General features: G+C 41.2%; 1 protein-coding gene across 12 annotated transcripts in view; it reads right to left on the bottom strand.

Annotated features, from left to right (window-relative positions):
- tnrc6c1 (trinucleotide repeat containing adaptor 6C1) overlaps nt 1-21,208 on the bottom strand; it is a 725,104-nt gene that overhangs the window by 56,942 nt on the left and 646,954 nt on the right. For 11 of the 12 annotated variants that reach the window (XM_068058110.1, XM_068058101.1, XM_068058104.1 and 8 more), the window contains 2 exons: nt 16,924-19,527; nt 1,688-1,894 (listed from right to left, as the gene is read on the bottom strand). In XM_068058110.1, the coding sequence (XP_067914211.1) occupies nt 1,688-1,894; nt 16,924-19,527 (2,811 nt within the window). The remainder of the gene's footprint in view (nt 1-1,687; nt 1,895-16,923; nt 19,528-21,208) is intronic. The other variant, XM_068058113.1, reaches the window with a different exon arrangement.

The following is a 21,208-nucleotide window of genomic DNA, read 5'->3' as shown; positions in this document are numbered from 1 at the left end:
CAGGCCATTCGGCCCTCCAAGCCTGCGCCGATCTTGATGCCTGCCTAAACTAAAACCTTCTGCACTTCCGGGACCCCATATCCCTCTATTCCCTTCCTATTCATATATTTGTCAAGATGTCTCTTAAACGTCGCTATCGTATCTGCTTCCACCACCTCCCCTGGCAGCAAGTTCCAGGCACTCACCACCCTCTGTGTAAAAAACTTGCCTCGCACATCCCCTCTAAACTTTGCCCCTCGCACCTTAAACCTATGTCCCCGAGTAACTGACTCTTCCACCCTGGGAAAAAGCTTCTGACTATCCACTCTGTCCATGCCGCTCATAACTTTGTAAACCTCTATCATGTCGCCCCTCCACCTCCGTCGTTCCAGTGAAAACAATCCGAGTTTTTCCAACCTCTCCTCATAGCTAATGCCCTCCAAACCAGGCAACATCCTGGTAAACCTCCTCTGTACCCTCTCCAAAGCCTCCACGTCCTTCTGGTAGTGTGGCGACCAGAATTGCACACAATATTCTAAGTGTGGCCTAACTAAGGTTCTGTACAGCTGCAACATGACTTACCAATTTTTATACTCTATGCCCCAACCGATGAAGGCAGGCATGCCGTATGCCTTCTTGACTACCTTATCCACCTGTGTTGCCACTTTCTGTGACCTGTGGACCTGTACGCCCAGATCTCTCTGCCTGTCAATACTCCTAAGGGTTCTGCCATTTACTGTATACCTCCCACCTGCATTAGACCTTCCAAAATGCAGCTTGAATTCTAACAATCATACCATTTTAAATTCTAATATATAAAACAAATTCCAAGCAGTTACATTTGTATTAATGTTACGTCGGAAGTATTAATCTCTGAAAACTGAAATACAATTTCTACTGGCATTTTTCAAATCAAGCACTCAGAAAAATGAAAGTCCCAAAGAAATGTTGCAAACATTCAGCATGCTACACATCAAAATCATTGTTTCTAATTACATCCTTTTTGCTGCTCTAGTTTATTCCAATATATATTTTTGTTAAACTTGCTACAATGTTTCATGTATTATTTTAATAGATTTTGCCTCACATTGGGATGCATTATTAAACCATGGGAATCTTTATTCATAGCAATTTTATTTTTCACCAAAACTTCTGCTTTGTATTAAACATACTTCTCAGTTAGAATAAAAATTGAAACCCTCAGAACTTTTCTAATTGATTAAAAGAATTGTCACATGCCAACTAGAGTTGCAAGATACTTAAAAAAAAAATTGGCCATTTCATCAACGCAGCTGATTCACGGAGAGACAGAAGAACATTTACCACAAAAAACAGTGGGCACCTCAATCAATCTCATCAAACTCCAGCCAATATCTGGATTTTGGTGTTTTCAACTAAATTGGCAACTTTTAAAATTTACTTCACTCCTATAAATATAAACCTTCTAGGAATACAGTACAGACTATTGTATATACTGTAATACATAAACACTACTCACACCCATTTGCAAATTCATTTCACAAACCACAATTATGGATGATTTCAATATTGTCCGAACCCATTGTCCTCATGGAGAAACACCATCAAAATGCTTCTCGTATCAATAGCAACTTTATCCTGATGAACTGTTAAAAGTTAGTGCATAAGCATCTGACCACAGCAATTGACACACTTTTACACAAAAAACCCTGCTCTTATATATTGTTACCTGGTTTGCACTTTGCTGGGACAGCAGCTGGAGCATTCCCTCTTCCAAAATTCCCCGTTGACTCTGCAGTATTACCTCCCCAACCTGAACTGCCATTGGGCGGTTTGCCCCATGCTGAAGTCCCATTATCGACCGTGGTAGATGGAGGTGGTGGCTCACCCCAAGAATTCTCAGTCTTTGTAGGAACACTCAGTGTTTCTCCCCAGCCTGGAAAAATATTGAAGCCCTCATCTTTTGAATCCAAATAGACTGTACATACTCCAAAAGTTCTGACCATGCAACCATCAATTAAAGTCATATGACTTTCACGAATACAACATATCTCTGTAATACATATCCAATGAATTACATATTATTTGTTTAAACTTTTGAAAATGTCTTTTCGTCTGGTTGTTCAGTATCTTTAGCTAAACTAACTGAAGGTGAGAAAGCTGATGGCCTGATTTGGAACCACTTAAATCCATGACTCTCAGGACAATTTTCACTTCCATCTTTATATATTTTGCCTCCTATTTATATCCTCTCAAATGCTCTCTGAGACTGGTTAGGAACAAGTGTTGAATTATATTCAAAGATGCAGTTCCTGTTGATTTTTAATTTTTCTTTTTGCTCTGGTAATTCTCATCTAGCTGGCAAAGTGTATTGATAAAGTTAACTTGCTATCTGGAGGGAGAAGAGAGAGTTTAGGAATATAGCAGGTGTAGGCCATTCAGAGCCTCTAGCTGCTCTGCCATTCAATTAGATTATAGCCGATTTGTACCTCAACTCTATTTACCTGACATAACTCTCTTGATGCCCTTACCTAATAAAAATTTATCAATCTCAATTTTGAAAGCTCCAATCATCTCAGGATCCAGCTTTTTAGGCGACTACACTGTGTGAAATAGTGCTTCCTAATTTCCCTCCATAATAGCTTAGCTCTAATATTAAGATCACACCCCCTCATTCTTGATTCCCCCAGCAGAGGAAATAGTCTCTCTATATTTACCCTATCAAATACTTTTAACATTTTAAACACACTGATTAGATCACTCAATCTTCCAAACTCAAAGCAATATACGCCAATTTTATGCAATCTCGCCTCAAAAGTAAACCTTCTAAGCCCTGACACTATTCTAGCGAAATTTGAAGTTTGAAGGTGAAGTATGAACTGAAGCCTTGCCTGGGATCCAAAACTAAATCTTACCAGTTTGTACTGCAATGCATAAACATTGCAGTGCTCAGTTTTAAATTATTAGCACTCTTGTCAATTAGCCATCACATCTCTAACAGGAGTAACTGACATGAGAACACCAAAAAGACCAACAGTTGTAGGCTGAAAACACCATAGCAAATAATTTTATTTTATTTGGTTCCTAGAGATATATATGTGTGTGTGTATACACGATAGATAAAAGTTAAAAGAATATTTGGCTTTTTGCCATGGTACAAATTCTTAACATAACAATTGGTCTAAAATTAATTTCCAGTTGTAGTGTAGGATTTTAACACTGCATAATCGATTTTCAAATAATATTGTCCAGAATAGCGTTAAACAGTTTTCTCCCAAATGTACTACATAACGTTGTTCTCAAAAGAGACTGAACAGAAGTTACAGGTAACACTAGAATCTCTGAAGAAAATGGGTGTCAATTAATTTTAACATTCCAAATGCTCTGAGCAGTTATAATGCATTTGAAATTTTAGCACACAACTGAATTGCAGCATATTGAACACAAGAAATGTTGTATTCAGACATGAAGACTAAAGAATCAAATTAATTTTTAAATATAGTCTCCATTCAATTTGAATTTAAATTATATATTTGATTTCTTAAATTCACAACATATACATTAACATTGAACAAAATGAACACACTTTATTATAGCACTTTCGAACAAGCAGTGAGCAACCACCAGGGGGCAAAAGATTTATTTGAACGTGAATGCCTCCATTTTGTTGTGATTTTTGTTGTGCTTCTTTGCATTTAGTCTGCCTCATCTTAAATCAGCCATGCTCAACGGATCCAAATTTTCTGTATTTTATTGTAGATTAGTCATTCTTTTCCCATTGTATTTACCATACATTTTGCCATTTTGTTTTCATTTTTGATGTTTGTCCAAGTTAGTTTACTGTTTTCAAAATTAACTCGCCGTTATATCGTACTGTAACCCCTCGAGCCTTTCAAAAGTTAACTGTCTAGTACTTTCTCTCGTTTCCATGGGAAATGACTTCGAAAGGGTAATTCCTATTTGTCAATGCACTAATGTACTGCCCCACTGCAGATATCCAGACTAACACCATCTGCTATACACATCACTAATATCCCTGGAAATCAGCCAGATAAAGGAGATGGCTCACATTTAGTCTATATTTTGGAGCCAACTCAACCAGAAAAACCTCAGTGAAAAGGGTACAACACAATATTACTAAATGAGCAATTTTACGAGAAGCTAGAATTTAAAAGGAAATGGATAGCTTGAACACAGCAACAAACTCAAGGGCACCGAATCATTATACAAAAATTCCACTTAAATAAGTCAGAAATGAAAACTCATGGTTCCTTAGGCCATTTTCCATAAATTCTGATTTTTTACTTGGTTTAAAAAAAAAGAGGCGTTATTGGATGAAGGGAAATATGCCCTTCAAATAACAGGGATGCAAAGATCATTTACACCAGATTTTTAGCAAGACCTTTCTTTTTGAAAGATAAAAGCACAAAAGCACAATGGGCTTAAGTCATGACCAAATATTACACTACAAATGAAAATTTTGTTCTGCTGCAAGAGAAAAAACACAATGCAGCACAGTAAATTGTTTACTATTAGAATGGGAACTAGTCGTAAAAGTAGTTCATCTCTGCAGTGAATGTTTAGGATGAGCACACAGCTAATCCACAGATTTTTACAGTTTTTGATGTGTCATTTGAAATAAAACAACCAATTCTTTTTTGGTCTTGGTTGCAGTTTTGTATGGTAGTTACCCATTCAATAATACAGAAATCATTGTTATATTTTAGACCTTAGTTGATGACCATATTAAGTGAGAATATTCTTGAGGTATTGTAGAACAGATTGTGTTAAAACAAAACACATCCATAATATTAAGCCCTTTTATAAAAAACAGGGTTATTAAGTTAACAGGATGTCTCCCACCTACAACTTTTTTTTATTTTAATACATTTAATTAAAATAACCTCTTCGCAAATAAATAGCTCTTCCATTTTCAAAATGCCTAGTTGTTTTGCATAAATTGATAAAAGCATAATTTTTTTAAAATGGTATATATGTATTTATAGGAAAAGAGGGAAACTTGAACTCAAATTCAGGCAACATGTTTTGCCTTCACAAAGGTTGCTTTCTTTAGAATTAGTAATAAGTGCAGAAGTCTAGATTGGTGCAAGTGTATGCAGCAGTAACTGAGCACAAAATATGCAAAGAGTCAACATTAAATAAGCTACTTGTTAATCACAGACAGAAAGCATTAGAATTTAGTCAAGAATACCACAATTTGCTGTTAATGTATTTTATCATTGGAATAAATTTTAGTAATGAAATTATAATATAGAATGAAAGGTAAAATAAAGTGAGAACATATGAATGGGACCAGCAGGCACGGTGGGAAGGGCAACCATGGTACAGGAAGCCATTCAAGTGGGGAGAGTAAATAGGAATATAGTGGTAGTAGGGGACAGTATAGTCAGGGGGTTGGACAGCATACCCTGCAGCCAAGAGTGAGAGATCAGAAGGCAGGGTTTGGGACATCTGCTCAGGGCTGGAGAGGAACTTGCAGTGGGAGGAGGAGGATCCAGTTGTCATGGTCCACGTGGGTACCAGTAACAGATAGGACTAGGAAAGAGGTTTGTATAGGACATATGAGCAGTTAGGGGCTAAATTAAAAAGCAGAATCTCAAAGATAATAATCTATGGGTTATTACTTGAACCACGAGCAAACTGGCGTAGCGTAAAGATGATTAGACAGTTAAATGCGTGGCCAAAGATTGATGTGCGAGAAATGGGTCTCGATTCATGGGGCATTGGCACCAGTGCTGGGGAAAGTGGGAGCTGTACCGTTGGGACGGTCTACACCTGAACCATGCAGGGACCAGTGTTCTGGTGAGTCGTATAACTAGGGAAATAGAGAGGGCATTAAACTAAATAATGGCCTGGGGGTGGGGGCCCAGGAATCAAGTGAGGGAAGATGAGATAATTTCAAGTGAGGAGGATGCAAGTGAGCAATAAGGAAAACTATATTCAGGGTGTGACAGGAAGGGACAGTGCTCACAAACTCGAGCCAGCAGATAAGACTAGAGGTTGTGAACGAACAGAGGTGGGGGAGGGGTTGGGAGAGGTGAGATTTAGAAATCCAAGGAGAAAGGCCAAGGCATCAGAACAGTATAGCGTTGTGGGTAAAGACAAGCAAAATGGGACAGAAAGTTTAACAGAAATTGTACATCAGCAAATAAGGTCATTGAAGGGAACAGAAGCAAAAAAATGAAATTAAAGTTTCTATATCTGAATGCGTAGCATCTGCACGAAGACAGATGAACTCGTGGCGCAAATAGAGGTACATGATTTCGATCTAATCACCATCAGAGATATGGTTACATGGTGATCAAGTTTGGGAAATAAATATTCCAGGGTACACAATATTCCAGAAAGACAGACAGAAAAGCAGAGGAGGGGGGATAGCATTGATGGTAAAGGATGCCATATTGGCATTAGTGAAGAAGAATCTGGCCTCAGAAGATCATGACGTAGAATCAGTATGTGTAAAAATAAGGAATCAGAAAACACTGGTGTGAGTAGTTTATAGGCCCTCTAACAGTATTTATACCATTGAACAGAGCATTAAACATGAAATTATTGGAGCTTGTAACAAAGGCAATGTAATAATTGTGGGGGAATTTAATCTTCGTATAGACTGGGATAATGAAATTGGTAGGAGTGGTCAAGATGATGAGTTTGTAGAAGGTTTTCAGGACAGTTTCTTGGTGTGGTGCCAACTAAAGATAAAGCTATCTTAGATCTAGTATTGTGTAATGAACTAGGGTTAATAAGCAATGTCATAGTGAAAGATCCATTGGGAAATAGTGATCATAATACCACTGAATTCCACGTTAAGTTTGAAAGTAACATGCTCCGATCACAAACAAGAATTTTAAACTTAAACAAAGCGAAGTACGTAGGCATGAGGGGATAACTGGCGAAGGTGAAATGGGTAAATAGACTAAAAGGTATGGCAGTAAATGAACAGTAGGAAACCTTTAAATGAACAATTAAAAATGTTCAACAAAAATACATTCCTTTGAAAAACAAAAACTCAGCCATAAAGACCCATCCGTGGCTCACTCAAGTTAAGGATAGTAGTAGATTAAAAGAAAAGGATTACCATGTTGCAAAAAAAAAAAGAGTAGCAAGTCTGAGAATTGAGAGTGTTTTAGAAACCAAAGGGCCACCAAAAAGTTGATTAAAAAAAGGAAAAAATAGAATGAGAGTAAACTAGCCAGTAACATAAAAACAGATTGTAAAAGCTTTTATTGGTATATCAAAAGGAGTAGCTAAAGTAAACATTGGTCCCTTGGAAGCAGAGACAGGAAAAATTATCATGGGGAGTGAGGAAATTGCAGAAGCACTGAACAAATATTGTGTCTGTCTTCACAGTAGAAGACACAAGTTCCATACCAGAAATAGACAAAAACCTAGGGGCTAAAAAGTGAGGAAATTAAGGCAATTCATACCAGCAGAGACAAAATACTAGAGAAACTCAAGGGACTAAAATCTGACAAATCTCCAGGATCTGATGGCCTACATCCCCTAGGGTTCTAAAAGCGATAGCTGCAGATATAGTGGATGCGCTAGCTATGAATTTCCAAAATTCTTTAGATTTGGGAACGGTCCCATCAGATTGGAAGTTGGTAAATATTAAACCGCTTTTCAAGAAAGGAGGGAGAGAGAAAAAAAAACAGGAAACTACAGGCCAGTTAGCCTAACATCAGTCATGCGGAAAATTCTGGAATCTATTAAGGATGTCTTAACAATGTACTTAGAAAAGCACAGTATGATTAGAACAAGTCAACATGGTTTTACTAAAGGGAAATCCTGTTTGACAAATTAGAGCTTTTTGAGGATGTAACTAGTAGGGGCGATAAAAGGGAACCAGGAGATGCAATATACCTGGATTTCCAAAAGGCATTCGATAAGGCGTCACAAAGATTAATTGGCAAGAAAAGGACACATGGAATTGAATTAATATATTAGCATGGCTAGACAATTGGTTAACAGACAGGAAGCAACCAGTGGGCATCGTCAAGTTGGCAGGCAGTAAATAGTGGAGTGCCGCAAGGATCAGTGCTGGGGCCTCAGCTATTTACAATCTATATCAATGACTTAGAAGAGACAGAGTAATGTATGTAAGTTTGATTATATAAAGGTATGTGGAAAGGTAAGCTGTGGGGAGGACACAGAGGCTGCAAAGAGATATAGACAGGTTACGTGACAAGGCAACAAGATGGCAGATGGAGTATAATGTAGGGAAGTGTGAAGTTATGCACTTTGGTAGTAAGAATAGAAAAGCAGAATTTTTTTTAAAAAAGGTGTGCAACTTGTAAGTGTCGATGTTGAACGAGACTTGGGTGTGCTTGTACAAAGAACGCACAAAGTTAACATGCAGGTACAGCAAGCACTTAGGAAGGCAAATGGCATGCTGGCCTTTATTGCAAGAGGATTGGAGTACAGGAATAAGGAAGTATTGCTACAATTGTACAGGGTTTTGGCAAGACCAAATCTAGAATAAAGTGTGCAGTTTTGGTCTCCACATTTAAGGAAGGATATACTTGCATTGGAGGCAGTGCAGTGAAGGTTCAAAAGATTGGTCCATGGGATGAGGAGGTTGTCCTATGATGAGAGGCAAAGTAAATTGGGCCTGTATTCTCTGGAGTTTAGAAGACTGAGAGGTGATCACATTGAAACATCTAAGATTCTAAAAGGAACTGCATTGGGTAGACAAAGATTATTTCCACTGGTCAGGGAATCTAAAACACGGGAGCAGTCTCAGGAGATGGGGCCGATCATTCAAGACTGAGATGAGGAGAAATTGCTTTACTCAAAGGGTTGTGAATCTTTGGAATTCTCTACCCCAGAGGGTTGTGGATGTGCCATCGTTGAATACATTTAAGGCTGGGATAGACAGAGTTTTGGTCTCAGGGAATCAAGGGGTATGGCGTGTGGGTGGGAAAGTGGAGTTGAATCCCAAGATCAGCCATGATCGTTTTGAATGGGGGAGCAGGCTCAATGGGCCATATGGTCTACTCTTGCTCCTATTTCTTGTGTTCTTGACTAACCGGCTAAATCATTGATCAATTTCAAGAAAGCTAAGCTAAGGGCTACCAATCTTCTCACTTTAAACAATTTTAGGTGACAAGATTTTGGAATTTATTATTTCATATAGCATAAACTTCTATCATTAATATAATCCAAATACAGCTTGTTAAATAGCTGTATATAATGCACACGGAAGGTACTAATCAGTCATAACTTGTGGATATTAATGGTAAAAGCCAAATCTTCGCAAACTTCAGTGACACAATATATCCTACACGGCATTAAAATAACCCAGCATTTCTTCCAATGATGTGATGATGTATAACCCAGGTATCTTTTTATCAAAAATATGAGTCGTTGCTACACTTTTTCAAAGGGTATTTCCTCATGGGAAAGCAGCATGAAACAAAATTACATAAAGCTGCATCAAAACTAGAAACCACAAGAACATCCCATCACTTAATGTAGGCTAAATTCACTACCTGATGTAAATCATTCAGAAACTTAAAATATGCTGTAGATACTAAAGGAATTTTTGAGACTTGTGGGCTTAAATTTAGCTTACCTTAGCTCATTTGAAACCCTCAATTGTATTCTATATTAAACCAACTCCCTAAAACATCTTTAAACTTTGAGTTCTATAAATGTTTTGGAAACTTAAATTAACCATTTGAATGAATGAAACACAATTAGGCAAGAATAATACAGAACAAACCTAGCAACCAAGTACACACAAATGTGGTGGCATAAATGAGAATACCATTGTGTATTTTCAGCGGTATTAGAGTCTGGCCTCACTAGGGTTAACCATTTTCTACTCAATTTTGATTTCCACTTATAAGCTTGATTCTTGAACTATATGAGCTCAGTAGCCAGTGATGATTGAATTTATTGTTTTGCTGGGACATCTGCCGGATAATAAAAATAGGTGGGGGAAAAGAAAGGATGAAAACAGGCAAAAAAAGTCAATTATACTGAAGTTCATTTTGCAAGAATCAGATTTGGAGCAAAACTGAATTTGGTTGAGGCTTGTTGCCAAACTCATATTACCCATCAAGCTCAAGAAGCAAGTGTGGTAACAGTAGACAGTAAAGACAGAAAACAAAAGGATGGAATAAATGGAAAAGTATATACAAATATGAACTTCTCATTTATTATTAAATATTCAACATACTAGCTCGGTAAATGAAATTAATAGTACTTGCAAACTGTCCTTTACATCATCTAAAATATTTATTTCTACTTCTTTGATCAGTATTCTTGTAAGCTAGAAAAATATTACCGGTCTAGGTTTCTCATTTTATCAAATATAAACTTTCTCATAATGCAACACACATTTTACTCATACGTCTAAAAATGCAATCTGCAGCCAATGATTGGAAAACCATTTTTTGACATCAGAACTCATATCTCCAGATCATCTAATCACCAATTTTATCTTGTAATATGTGTATATGTATCTCTAGAACACAATAAGAGCTCAAGATATTTTGAAATTGTTAATATAGTTGCAAGGGGTAAAAAAGGTAGTTGTTCTAGTTTTCATAGCACAAATTTAAACACTTTTCCTTACAGGAATTAACCATCATCGTCATCAAGATCAAATGACCACTCTTCGCAGAGAAAAAAAAAGAAACCGAGAAAATGAAAAATATAGTTCAATATCTGCAGGACACAAATTTCATGGATCAAGTTCATGCAATACACTCATATAACGTTCACATTTTACATGGAAACAAGTGAAGAAATGCTGGGAAAACATGGAGTCTAACAGACCCCACCCCCCACAACTCCACCATCCCCAGAGTTATACTGTCACTTCTGCATTGCTGCAAGGCAGAAAATGTTGTTTAAAATTAGGACATGGAAGGACTTCAAAATATAGGCATCCTTTGAAGCATTCAAGAAAATTTACAACTTCACAGACTTATCATAAAAAGCATGAGCATCAAGCTTTATGACAATTTTTACATTGAATCTAAACAGATGGGTAGCTTGGTGGCATGGAGCAGCCCCAGTGCTAAACTTTTTTTTAAAATAATGGTTTGTTCAAGAGTGGTATATAAGGAAGAAATGCTGGTCCTGGTTTGAATGTCAGCAATCTACATAATGTATGCCAAATATGCAGTTTTTTTGGCTGAACTACTGTCGTTTTTTTTTCCCCCACATATTCATCTCGGTTTATATATTCACTGATCTGCTGGCTAGAAGCCCCCTAGCATTTCTGCTATTTCGGACCGAACAGGAAATTCCACACATGAAGCCATTTAAATTGTCCTCCTATAACGCACTGCTCCAAGAGAAGTAACTGTATCATAGAAATTATACAGCACAGAAGGAGGCTACTCAGTCCAACATGCCCCCATGGCTAGTTGAAAGAGCTATCAATGAACTCCCACTCCCACACTTTCTCCCCAGAACCCTGTAAATTTATTTATCCAATTCCTTTAGTAAGTTATTATTGAAACTGCTTCTATCACCCTTTCAAGTAGAACATTCCAGGTCATAATCCAGATGGTTCTTTTGACAATTACCTTAAATTTGTGTCCTCTGGTTATCGATCCTTTTATTAGTGGAAATAGTTATTTTCCTATTTGCTCTATCACAACCCTTCATGACATTGGACACCTCTATCAAATCCCCGCTTAATCATCTTTGCTCAGTGAAAAATAGCAGCAGTTTCTCTAGTCCATTCACATAACTGAAGTATTCCATCCTTGGTACCATTCTAGCAACTGTCCTCCACACCCATTCTAAGGCCGACCCAAAGTATGACGCCCAGAATTTGCCACGATACATCAGCTGGTACCGAACCAGCGATTTATAAAAGGTTTGGCATAATTTCTTTGCATTTGTACTCTATTCCCTCTATTTATGAAGCCAAAGGATCCCACATGTATATTGCAGCAGTCCTAACTTATTCTACTACCTTCAAAGACTTATGTACATACGCCCCCAGGTCTTTCTGATCCTCCACCACTTTTAAAATTGTACCAGTTTATATTGCCTCTCCACATTCACCTACCCAAATGAACCAAAGAACAGTACAGCACAGGAACAGGCCATTCGGCCCTCCAAGCCTGTGTCGATCTTGATGCCTGCCTAAACTAAAATCTTCTGCACTTCTGGGGACCGTATCCCTTTATTCCCATCCTATTCATGTATTTGTCAAGATGCCTCTTAAACGTCGCTATCGTACCTGCTTCCACCACCTCCCCCGGCAGCAAGTTCCAGGCACTCACCCTCTGTGGAAAGAACTTGCCTCGCACATCCCCTCTAAACTTTGCCCCTCTCACCTTAAACCTATGTCCCCTAGTAACTGACTCTTCCACCCTGGGAGAAAGCTTCTGACTATCCACTCTGTCCATGCCGCTCATAACTTTGTAAACCTCTATCATGTCGCCCCTCCACCTCCGTCGTTCCAGTGAAAACAATCCGAGTTTATCCAACCTCTCCTCATAGCTAATGTCCACCAGACCAGGCAACATCCTGGTAAACCTCTTCTGTACTCTCTCCAAAGCCTCCACGTCCTTCTGGTAGTGTGGCGACCAGAATTGCACGCAATATTCTAAGTGTGGCCTAACTAAAGTTCTGTACAGCTGCAGCATGACTTGTCAATTTTTATACTCTCTGCCCCGACCGATGAAGGCAAGCATGCCGTATGCCTTCTTGACTACCTTATCCACCTGCGTTGCCACTTTGTGACCTGTGGACCTGTACGCCCAGATCTCTCTGCCTGTCAATACTCCTAAGGGTTCTGCCATTTACTGTATACTTCCCACCTGCATTAGACCTTCCAAAATGCATTACCTCACATTTGTCCGGATTAAACTCCATCTGCCATTTCTCCGCCCAAGTCTCCAACCGATCTATATCCTGCTGTATCCTCAGACAATCCTCAGCACTGTCCGCAACTCCACCAACCTTTGTGTCGTCCGCAAACTTACTAATCAGACCAGCTACATTTTCCTCCAAATCATTTATATATACTACAAAGAGCAAAGGTCCCAGCACTGATCCCTGCGGAACACCACTAGTCACATCCCTCCATTCAGAAAAGCACCCTTCCACTGCTACCCTCTGTCTTCTATGACTGAGCCAGTTCTGTATACATCTTGCCAGCTCACCTCTGATCCAGTGTGACTTCACCTTTTGTACCAGTCTGCCATGAGGGACCTTGTCAAAGGCTTTACTGAAGTCCATATCGATAACATCCACTGCCCTTCCTTCATCAATCATCTTTGTCACTTCCTCAAAAAACTCAATCAAATTAGTGAGACATGACCTCCCCTTCACAAAACCATGCTGCCTCTCGCTAATAAGTTTGTTTGTTTCCAAATGGGAGTAAATCCTGTCCCGAAGAATCCTCTCTAATAATTTCCCTACCACTGACGTAAGGCTCACCGGCCTATAATTTCCTGGATTATCTTGCTACCCTTCTTAAACAAAGGAACAACATTGGCTATTCTCCAGTCCTCTGGGACCTCACCTGCAGCCAATGAGGATGCAAACATTTCTGTCAAGGCCCCAGCAATTTCTTCCCTTGCCTCCCTCAGTATTCTGGGGTAGATCCCATCAGGCCCTGGGGACATATCCACCTTAATGCTTTGCAAGACACACAACACCTCCTCCTTTTTGATAATGAGATGACTGAGACTATCTACACTCCCTTCCCTAGGCTCATCATCCACCAAGTCCTTCTCTTTGGTGAATACTGATACAAAAGTAATCATTTAGTACCTCGCCCATTTCCTCTAGCTCCACACATAGATTCCCTTCTCTGTCCTTGAGTGGACAAACCCTTTCCCTAGTTACCCTCTTGCTCTTTATATAAGTATAAAAAGCCTTGGGATTATCCTTAATTCTGTTTGCCAATGACTTTTCATGACCCCTTTTAGCCCTCCTGACTCCTTGCTTAAGTTCCTTCCTACTGCCCATATATTCCTCAAGGGATTCGTCTGTTCCTAGCCTTCCAGCCCTTACGAATGCTTCCTTTTTCCTTTTGACTAGGCTCACAATATCCCGCGTTATCCAAGGTTCCCGAAACTTGCCAAACTTATCCTTCTTCCTCACAGGAACATGCTGGTCCTGGATTCTAATCAACTGACATTTGAAAGACACCCACATGTCAGATGTTGATTTACCCTCAAACAGCCGCCCTCAATCTGAATTCTTCAGTTCCTGCCTAATATTGTTATAATTAGCCTTCCCCCAATTTAGCACCTTCACCCGAGGACTACTCTTATCCTTATCCACAAGTACCTTAAAACGTATGGAATGATGGTCACTGTTCCCGAAATGCTCCCCGACTGAAACTTCGACCACCTGGCCGGGCTCATTCCCCAATATCAGGTCCAGTATGGCGCCATCCCTAGTTGGACTATCTACATACTGTTTCAAGAAGCCCTCCTGGATGCTCCTCACAAATTCTGCCCCATCCAAGCCCCTAGCACTAAGTGAGTCCCAGTCAATATAGGGGAAGTTAAAATCACCCACCACCACAATCCTGTTACCTTTACATCTTTCCAAAATCCGTCTCCATATATGCTCCTCTACCTCCCGCTGGCTGTTGGGAGGTCTGTAGAAAACCCCCAACATCGTGACTGCACCCTTCCTATTCCTGAACTCCACCCATATTGCCTCGCTGCATGACCCCTCCGAGGTGTCCTCCCGCAGTACAGCTGTGATATTCTCCTTAACCAGTAATGCAACTCCCCCACCCCTTTTACATCCCCCTCTATCCCACCTGAAGCTTCTAAATCCTGGAACATTTAGCTGCCAATCCTGTCCTTCCCTCAACCAAGTCTCTGTAATAGCAACAACATCATAGTTCCAAGTACTAATCCAAGCTCTAAATTCATCTGTCTTACCTGTTATACTTCTCGCATTGAAACAAATACACTTCAGACCAGCAGTCCCACTGTGCTCCGCAACATCTCCCTGCCTGCTCTTCCTCTTACTGGCCTTATTTACTAGCTCCCCCTCATTTATTTCACTTTCTCTCCTCCTGCTCTGGTTCCCACCCCCACTGCCACACTAGTTTAAACCCTCCCAAGTGACGCTAGCAAACCTCGCAGCCAGGATATTTGTGCCCCTCCAGTTTAGATGCAACCCGTCCTTCTTGTACAGGTCCCATCTGTCCCTGAAGAGATCTCAATGGTCCAGATATCTGAAACCCTCCCTTCTACACCAGCTGCTCAGCCACGTGTTTATCTGCATTATCTTCCTATTTCTAGCCTCACTGGCATGTGGCACAGAGAGTAATCCCGAGATTACAACCCTAGAGGTCCTGTCTTTTAACTTTCTACCTAACTCCCTAAACTCCCCCTGCAGGACCTCGTCACTCTTCCTGCCTATGTCATTGGTACCGATGTGTACCACAACTTCCGGCTGTTCACCCTCCCCCTTCAGAATGCCCCCTGTCCGTTCAGAGACATCCTTGACCCTGGCACCAGGGAGGCAACATACCATCCTGGAGTTTCTTTCACATCCACAGAAGCGCCTATCTGTGCCCCTGACTATAGAGTCCCCTATAACTATTGCTCTTCTGCGCTTTGTCCCTCCCTGAACAACAGTGCCAGCCGTGGTGCCACTGCTCTGGCTGCTGCTGTTTTCCCCTGATAGGCCATCCCCCCCAACAGTATCCAAAACGGTATACTTGTTAGAGAGGGGGATAGCCACGGGATTCCTGCACTGACTGCCTGCCCCTTCTAGCGGTCACCCATCCATCTGCCTGCACCTTGGGTGTAAGCACTTCTCTAAAACTCCTGTCTATGACGCTTTCTGCCACCTGCATGCTCCTAAATGCATCCAGTTGCCGCTCCAACCGATCCATGCGGTCTGTGAGGAGCTGCAACTGGGTACACTTCCTGCAGATGTAGTCGTCCGGAACGCTGGAAGCGTTACGGACCTCCCACATCTCACAGGTGAAGCACTTCACCCGTCTAACTGACATTTCTAGCACTAATTAATAAATTAATTTAAGATAAATACTTATTAAATCCTTAAACGACTTCACACTTCTTGGGATTAAATTTCATCTGTCATGTGTATACTCATTTCACCAATCTGCCAATGTTCTCTTGAAGTCTGCTACTATCCTCCTCATTGTTTACTACATTTTCAAGTTTTGTGTCATGTGCAAACTTTGAAATTATACCCTATACAGCCAAGACATTGTTCCATATGCTTTCTGTTCTGTAATCAACCAACTGACTATAATAGGACAGTTACTTTTTTTAAATTGGGGAAAAGGAACCAAGTAGCTAGACATCACCCATTTGATGCTGTATAGATGATTACTGTCACATACACCATATTAGCACCCAATTAGCTATGTATCTCAGCAATAACTACAATTATAGTCTAAAGTATATCTAATCCTAATTTCAAGTATGTGTTCTGGTGCAGAATTTTGTGAGCTGGGAAGTTAAATTCAGAATTCCAGTGTGTCTGCCCATAATTTATGGGGATTAATTAATTAATGAAAATAAATCATGGGCCCAATGCCTAAAACTCCATGCTGGGAGAGCAATTCATACAATTGTCTCCAACATACTGTACATATACTGCATGTCAGTCACACAGAGAAGCCAATTTGGGTGCCCCAACACATCTGCTACTGGTTGATTACAGAACAGAAAGTAACTGGAACAAATCACTTGCCTTCCCTCTTTCCCAGTCAGAAAAAAATACGGAACAGGGCTTGGAAAGCATTAAGATGGCAACAAAAGTTACTTTAGCATTCCATACACAAGCATATAGGCCATAAATCAAATGACACTGGTTATTGGGTACATCCTGCATTTCTTTCAGTGTCAGGAATAGAGGTGAATTTCAGTTGTTTCCAGAACTTCATAAAAATATCAACCATCTTATAAGTCAACTTAAGTATCACGTTTTTAAAAAGAAAATTTAAATGTCAGTGACTCCTACCTGGACCAAGTAGTGGAGACCGGTTTTGTGTGGTAGTTGACTGACGAGGCTGAGTTGGTTGCTGTTCAGCCACGGTGTTGTTACTGCTTTGATTCACAGGATTGTTTCTATCCCACATGTTTACAGTCTTCTTATAATTGGTCGGGTCTCCCCAAGCTGAGGTACCATCATCAATCTCTATTTTGCGGCGAATAGATGGTGGGGAAGGTTCTTCCCAGCCAGTGGGTTCACTGTCCTTCTGTTTTGAAGGCAAAAGCCCACCAACCCAGCCTGAATTAGACTGTTTAACAGAAGCAGCCCCTCCCCAGCTACTAAGACTATTATCCTGAATTTTATTTCCCCAGTTTTGTGGTGCACTCGATTTTGAAGGCTCTCCCCAGCCTGTACTTGGACTTGGTTTGCTGCTGGTACCATTACCCCATCCACTAGTCTGTGATCTGGTAATCTCATTCCAATTAGGTCCAGTTCGGTTGTTTTCATTATCCCAACTAGATCCATTTTTTTTCCCCTCTCCTAAAGGTCCTGCAGCAGAATCAGTCCAATCTCCCCCTCCTCCTGATGTCCAGCCTTGGTTAGTTTTCTGTCCTTCACTCCAATTTTGAGACTTGGATTTCTGAGAGTCTACCCAAGTTGGTGGCTTCTCCTCCTGATTAGAAACCCCACCCCAGGCATGGCCACTTTTGGCAGCAGTAGCAGCAGAATTAGTAGAATCCCCCCATCCCCCTTGGCCATTAGACGCTTTGTCTCCCCAACTTGCGTTATTAGACATGACCGTTGGAGGAGGATTTCCCCACCCAGATACTGAAGAGGTATTAGTACTGCTCATGCTGGACCCATCACTTCTCCCCCCTGAGTTTGAAGACTGGGCAGCAGCTGAACCCCAGGCCTCAGTTCCATTGTCATTTTTCCGCTCAGACCTAGGGGATTCTTGAATTTCCCAGGAAATGTTTTGCTTTACTGGTGTCTGTCCCCATCCAGAATTACACAAGACTCTAGGATCATGATCTGGCTTTGATATAACACTCTGGACAAGCCCTTGCTGTTCAATCATCCCTTTATCAGTCTTGCGTCGGCTACTACCATTCCTTCCTCCATTTCTTCCGATGCTTCCTTCATGATGGCTACCACCACTTTCATTACTCCCCTCACTACCAGTAGTACCTGATTCAGAAGGTTTGGCGAAAGAGTTAATTTGTTCATTACCTTGCTGCAAAATAGGAGTTTGGCTGCTAACGCAAAGGCCTTCCCATCCACATGATCCTTTCCCATTACCATTTGCTTCACTACTGGAATGCTGGTTAGAGAGTTTGCCCCATTCTCCATTTACACCATTGCTAGTGTTCCTGTTGGATGGTGCGTTACCCCAAGCTCCAATGCGACTGGGACCAGAGTGTGAGCCCCCAATGGTACCAGCCCTTGTCCATGGCAGTACCCTAGGACTGGTAGGAGGACCAGAATCCCAAGCATTGCCTCCAACATCCTTTTGTACAGCACTATTGGAATTGTTTGCTAATGTTTGTTTAGCACTTAAACTTAAAGCAGAATTCACAGTGTCTTCATTCCCCTGACTAAATGCCGAGTTACTGTTGGTGGTTGTAGGATTAGCGTGTGGCACTCCCCACACTGAGCTGCATGAAGGATTGTTTATTCCTTCGCCATTACGTCCACTGAGTTGAGAAACTGCAGATGACCCACTACCACCAGGAAGGTTTTGAAGATGGGATTGGTTTATTGCACCCATACCTACAGTCATTGCCCAGCCTCCTGGTACAGAAACGTTAGGCAGTCCGTTTGCTTGCATTGCATTGATAGAGTTTGGTGAAGAGTTTATGGGGTTAGTGTTATTTGGTCCATCAGTGTTAAGGTTCTGAGGTTGTATGCTGAAAGACACATTCTGTGAAGTGGACGTTTGTGTATCTGTGCTCTCCTCCTGCAACAAATTTCCCCAGGTATTCAATGTACCTGTTGGACCATTATTAGGGTTACCATAATTCTGATCAATGGGATTACTTGGACTACAAATATTTGAAGTGTTTCCTCCTCCTACAGTTCCTTGAATTTCCTGCCCAACTACAGGCCAAGCAGCTGGGTTGGCATTGGGATTAAGATTCAGGTTAATGCCAGCAGTAGATGTAGAAGTGCCCCAACAGTTTGGATTTACATTTACGATACCATCCATCTTTCCACTTCCACTGGTAGCAGAGCAGTGACCTATACCAGGGGCAGACCCTGGGGCAACAGCCCACACCCTGGATGAATTTCCATTTCCACCATTTGCTCCAACTCCAATGGCACTCTGGTTTGAACTGCTTTGGACAAGTGCTCCACTACTACCATTATTGCAATTTTTGTTTTGTCCATTGAAGTTGCCTGGTGCACTCCCTGTAGCCATGCTACTATTATCTGAGCCACAGTTTGAGGCGGAGTCAGTGTCTGTGCATTCTGAGGCAGTTTCAGTCTCGTTTCCAGAAATGCAAGGCCAAGCCTCTTTGTCACTTCCGTCTATTATCACTTTATCCCAGATGCTGTTTGGTTCACTTCTAAAAGGGGGTTGTCCCCAATGGGAATTTTCATAATGAGTTCCCAAACCACTGAGGCTGAGATCTGGAAAAGACCAAAGCAGAAGGCTAAAAAATATCTTGCATCAATCGATTAAAACAGTCACACGATGCAACCTCAGACTACGTCGTATTAAAAACTAATAAAACAATTTGCAACCTATGATTGCATCTATTTGTTCGGATAGAAGTTTACTTCACAAGCTGAAACCTTACGAACCTAGCCAGAAGGAAAAAACAGAAGATAAGAGCTGCAATCTAATATCAGCTATATGTTAGCTGGTCATACTACCACTGCAAAATTAAACAAGTATTTTAAAAGTGATCAAAAGTGAAAAACAACTTTTTTGGTACTCGAAGCATTTAATGTGAATTCTCCAAAATTCTGAAACAAATTTGACTGCAAAACAATAATTCTGATTGTTAGGTCATCAAAACTTTCTATTCAAAAGTGGCTAATAAGATGTACAAGAATAATTTTTCTCATTGCCCTTCTGGGGAAGCCTTCCCATGGTTATGATCAGCAACTCATGATGTGAAGGATTGCAGACAAAACCCTTTCCATACATGCTTTTGCCTCCCAATAGTGCTGGCCAGTCCAATTTCCTTTGTTTAGGCATCAAAGTCTACTGAAGTTGAACTCCATTTCCTCTAAGGCTCAAAAGTCTATCCTTGGATCATTCCTCCTCCTCAACCACATACTGCCTCTTGGTGACCTCATCAAAACACAGCTTTCACATGCACATTGACGATTCCCAACTCTACCTCTGCATCATCTCTTTGCTGTCAGGCTGCTCATGCAACATCCTATCCTGCATGAGCTGCAATTTACTCCAGTTAAATACTGGGAAGACCAAAAACATTAGGCTGAATTTTATGTGCCCCCTCGGGACGGGAATGGTGGCGGCCCATTAATGTGCGTCGTAAGGGTGGGGGGGTGGGGGAGAGAAAGAGAGCGGCAGAGTGTCCGTTGCTTTTCCAACGCCTTCCAATTTGGTCCGGGACAGGGAAGGGATGGCCTTCCCGCTCTGGGCCAATTGAGGCCCTTAAGAGGCCAGTTCCTGCCTCTGCTTCAACTTAAGAGAAGGCGGAGGGGCCTGATGCCGCCAGGAGACACCGCCTGGTAAAATCTGGGGACCTCCTAGCAGGGGCGGGGGGGGTGTCCCTCCTTTGGGGGCAAATCAGGGTCCCCGGAGGTCCTGCTGGCAGCAATCGAGCCCCCCTCCCACCCTGTCGCCGGGGCCTGTCTGAATGGCGGCATCCAAACATACGAATTAGGAGTAGGAGTAGGCCACTCGACCCTTCGAACCTGCTCCGCCATTCAATAAGTTCATGGCTGAACTGATTACTCCACATTTTCACCTACCCCCGATAAGCAAGGGGGTGGGGGGGGGGGGTTATCAAGAATCTATCTACCTCTGCCTTAAAAATATTCAAAGACTCTGCTTCCACTGCCTTTTGAGGAAGAGTTCCAAAGACTCACGACTGAGAAAAAAAATTCTCCTCATCTATCTTAAATGGGTGACCCCTGATTTTTAAACAGTGACCCCTAGTTCTAGATTCTCCCACAAGGGGAAACATCCTTACCACATCCACCCTGTCAAGATCCCTCAGAATCTTATACGTTTCAATCAAAGTCGCCTCTTACTCTTCTAATTTCCAACGGATACAAGTCTAGCCTGTCCAACCTTTCCTCCTAAGACAGCCTGCCCATTCCAGGTAATAGG

Source organism: Heterodontus francisci, chromosome 26 (genome assembly GCF_036365525.1).
Source record: "Heterodontus francisci isolate sHetFra1 chromosome 26, sHetFra1.hap1, whole genome shotgun sequence".
Lineage (NCBI taxonomy): Eukaryota > Metazoa > Chordata > Chondrichthyes > Heterodontiformes > Heterodontidae > Heterodontus > Heterodontus francisci.
This window is presented reverse-complemented; position numbering and strand designations above follow the sequence as displayed.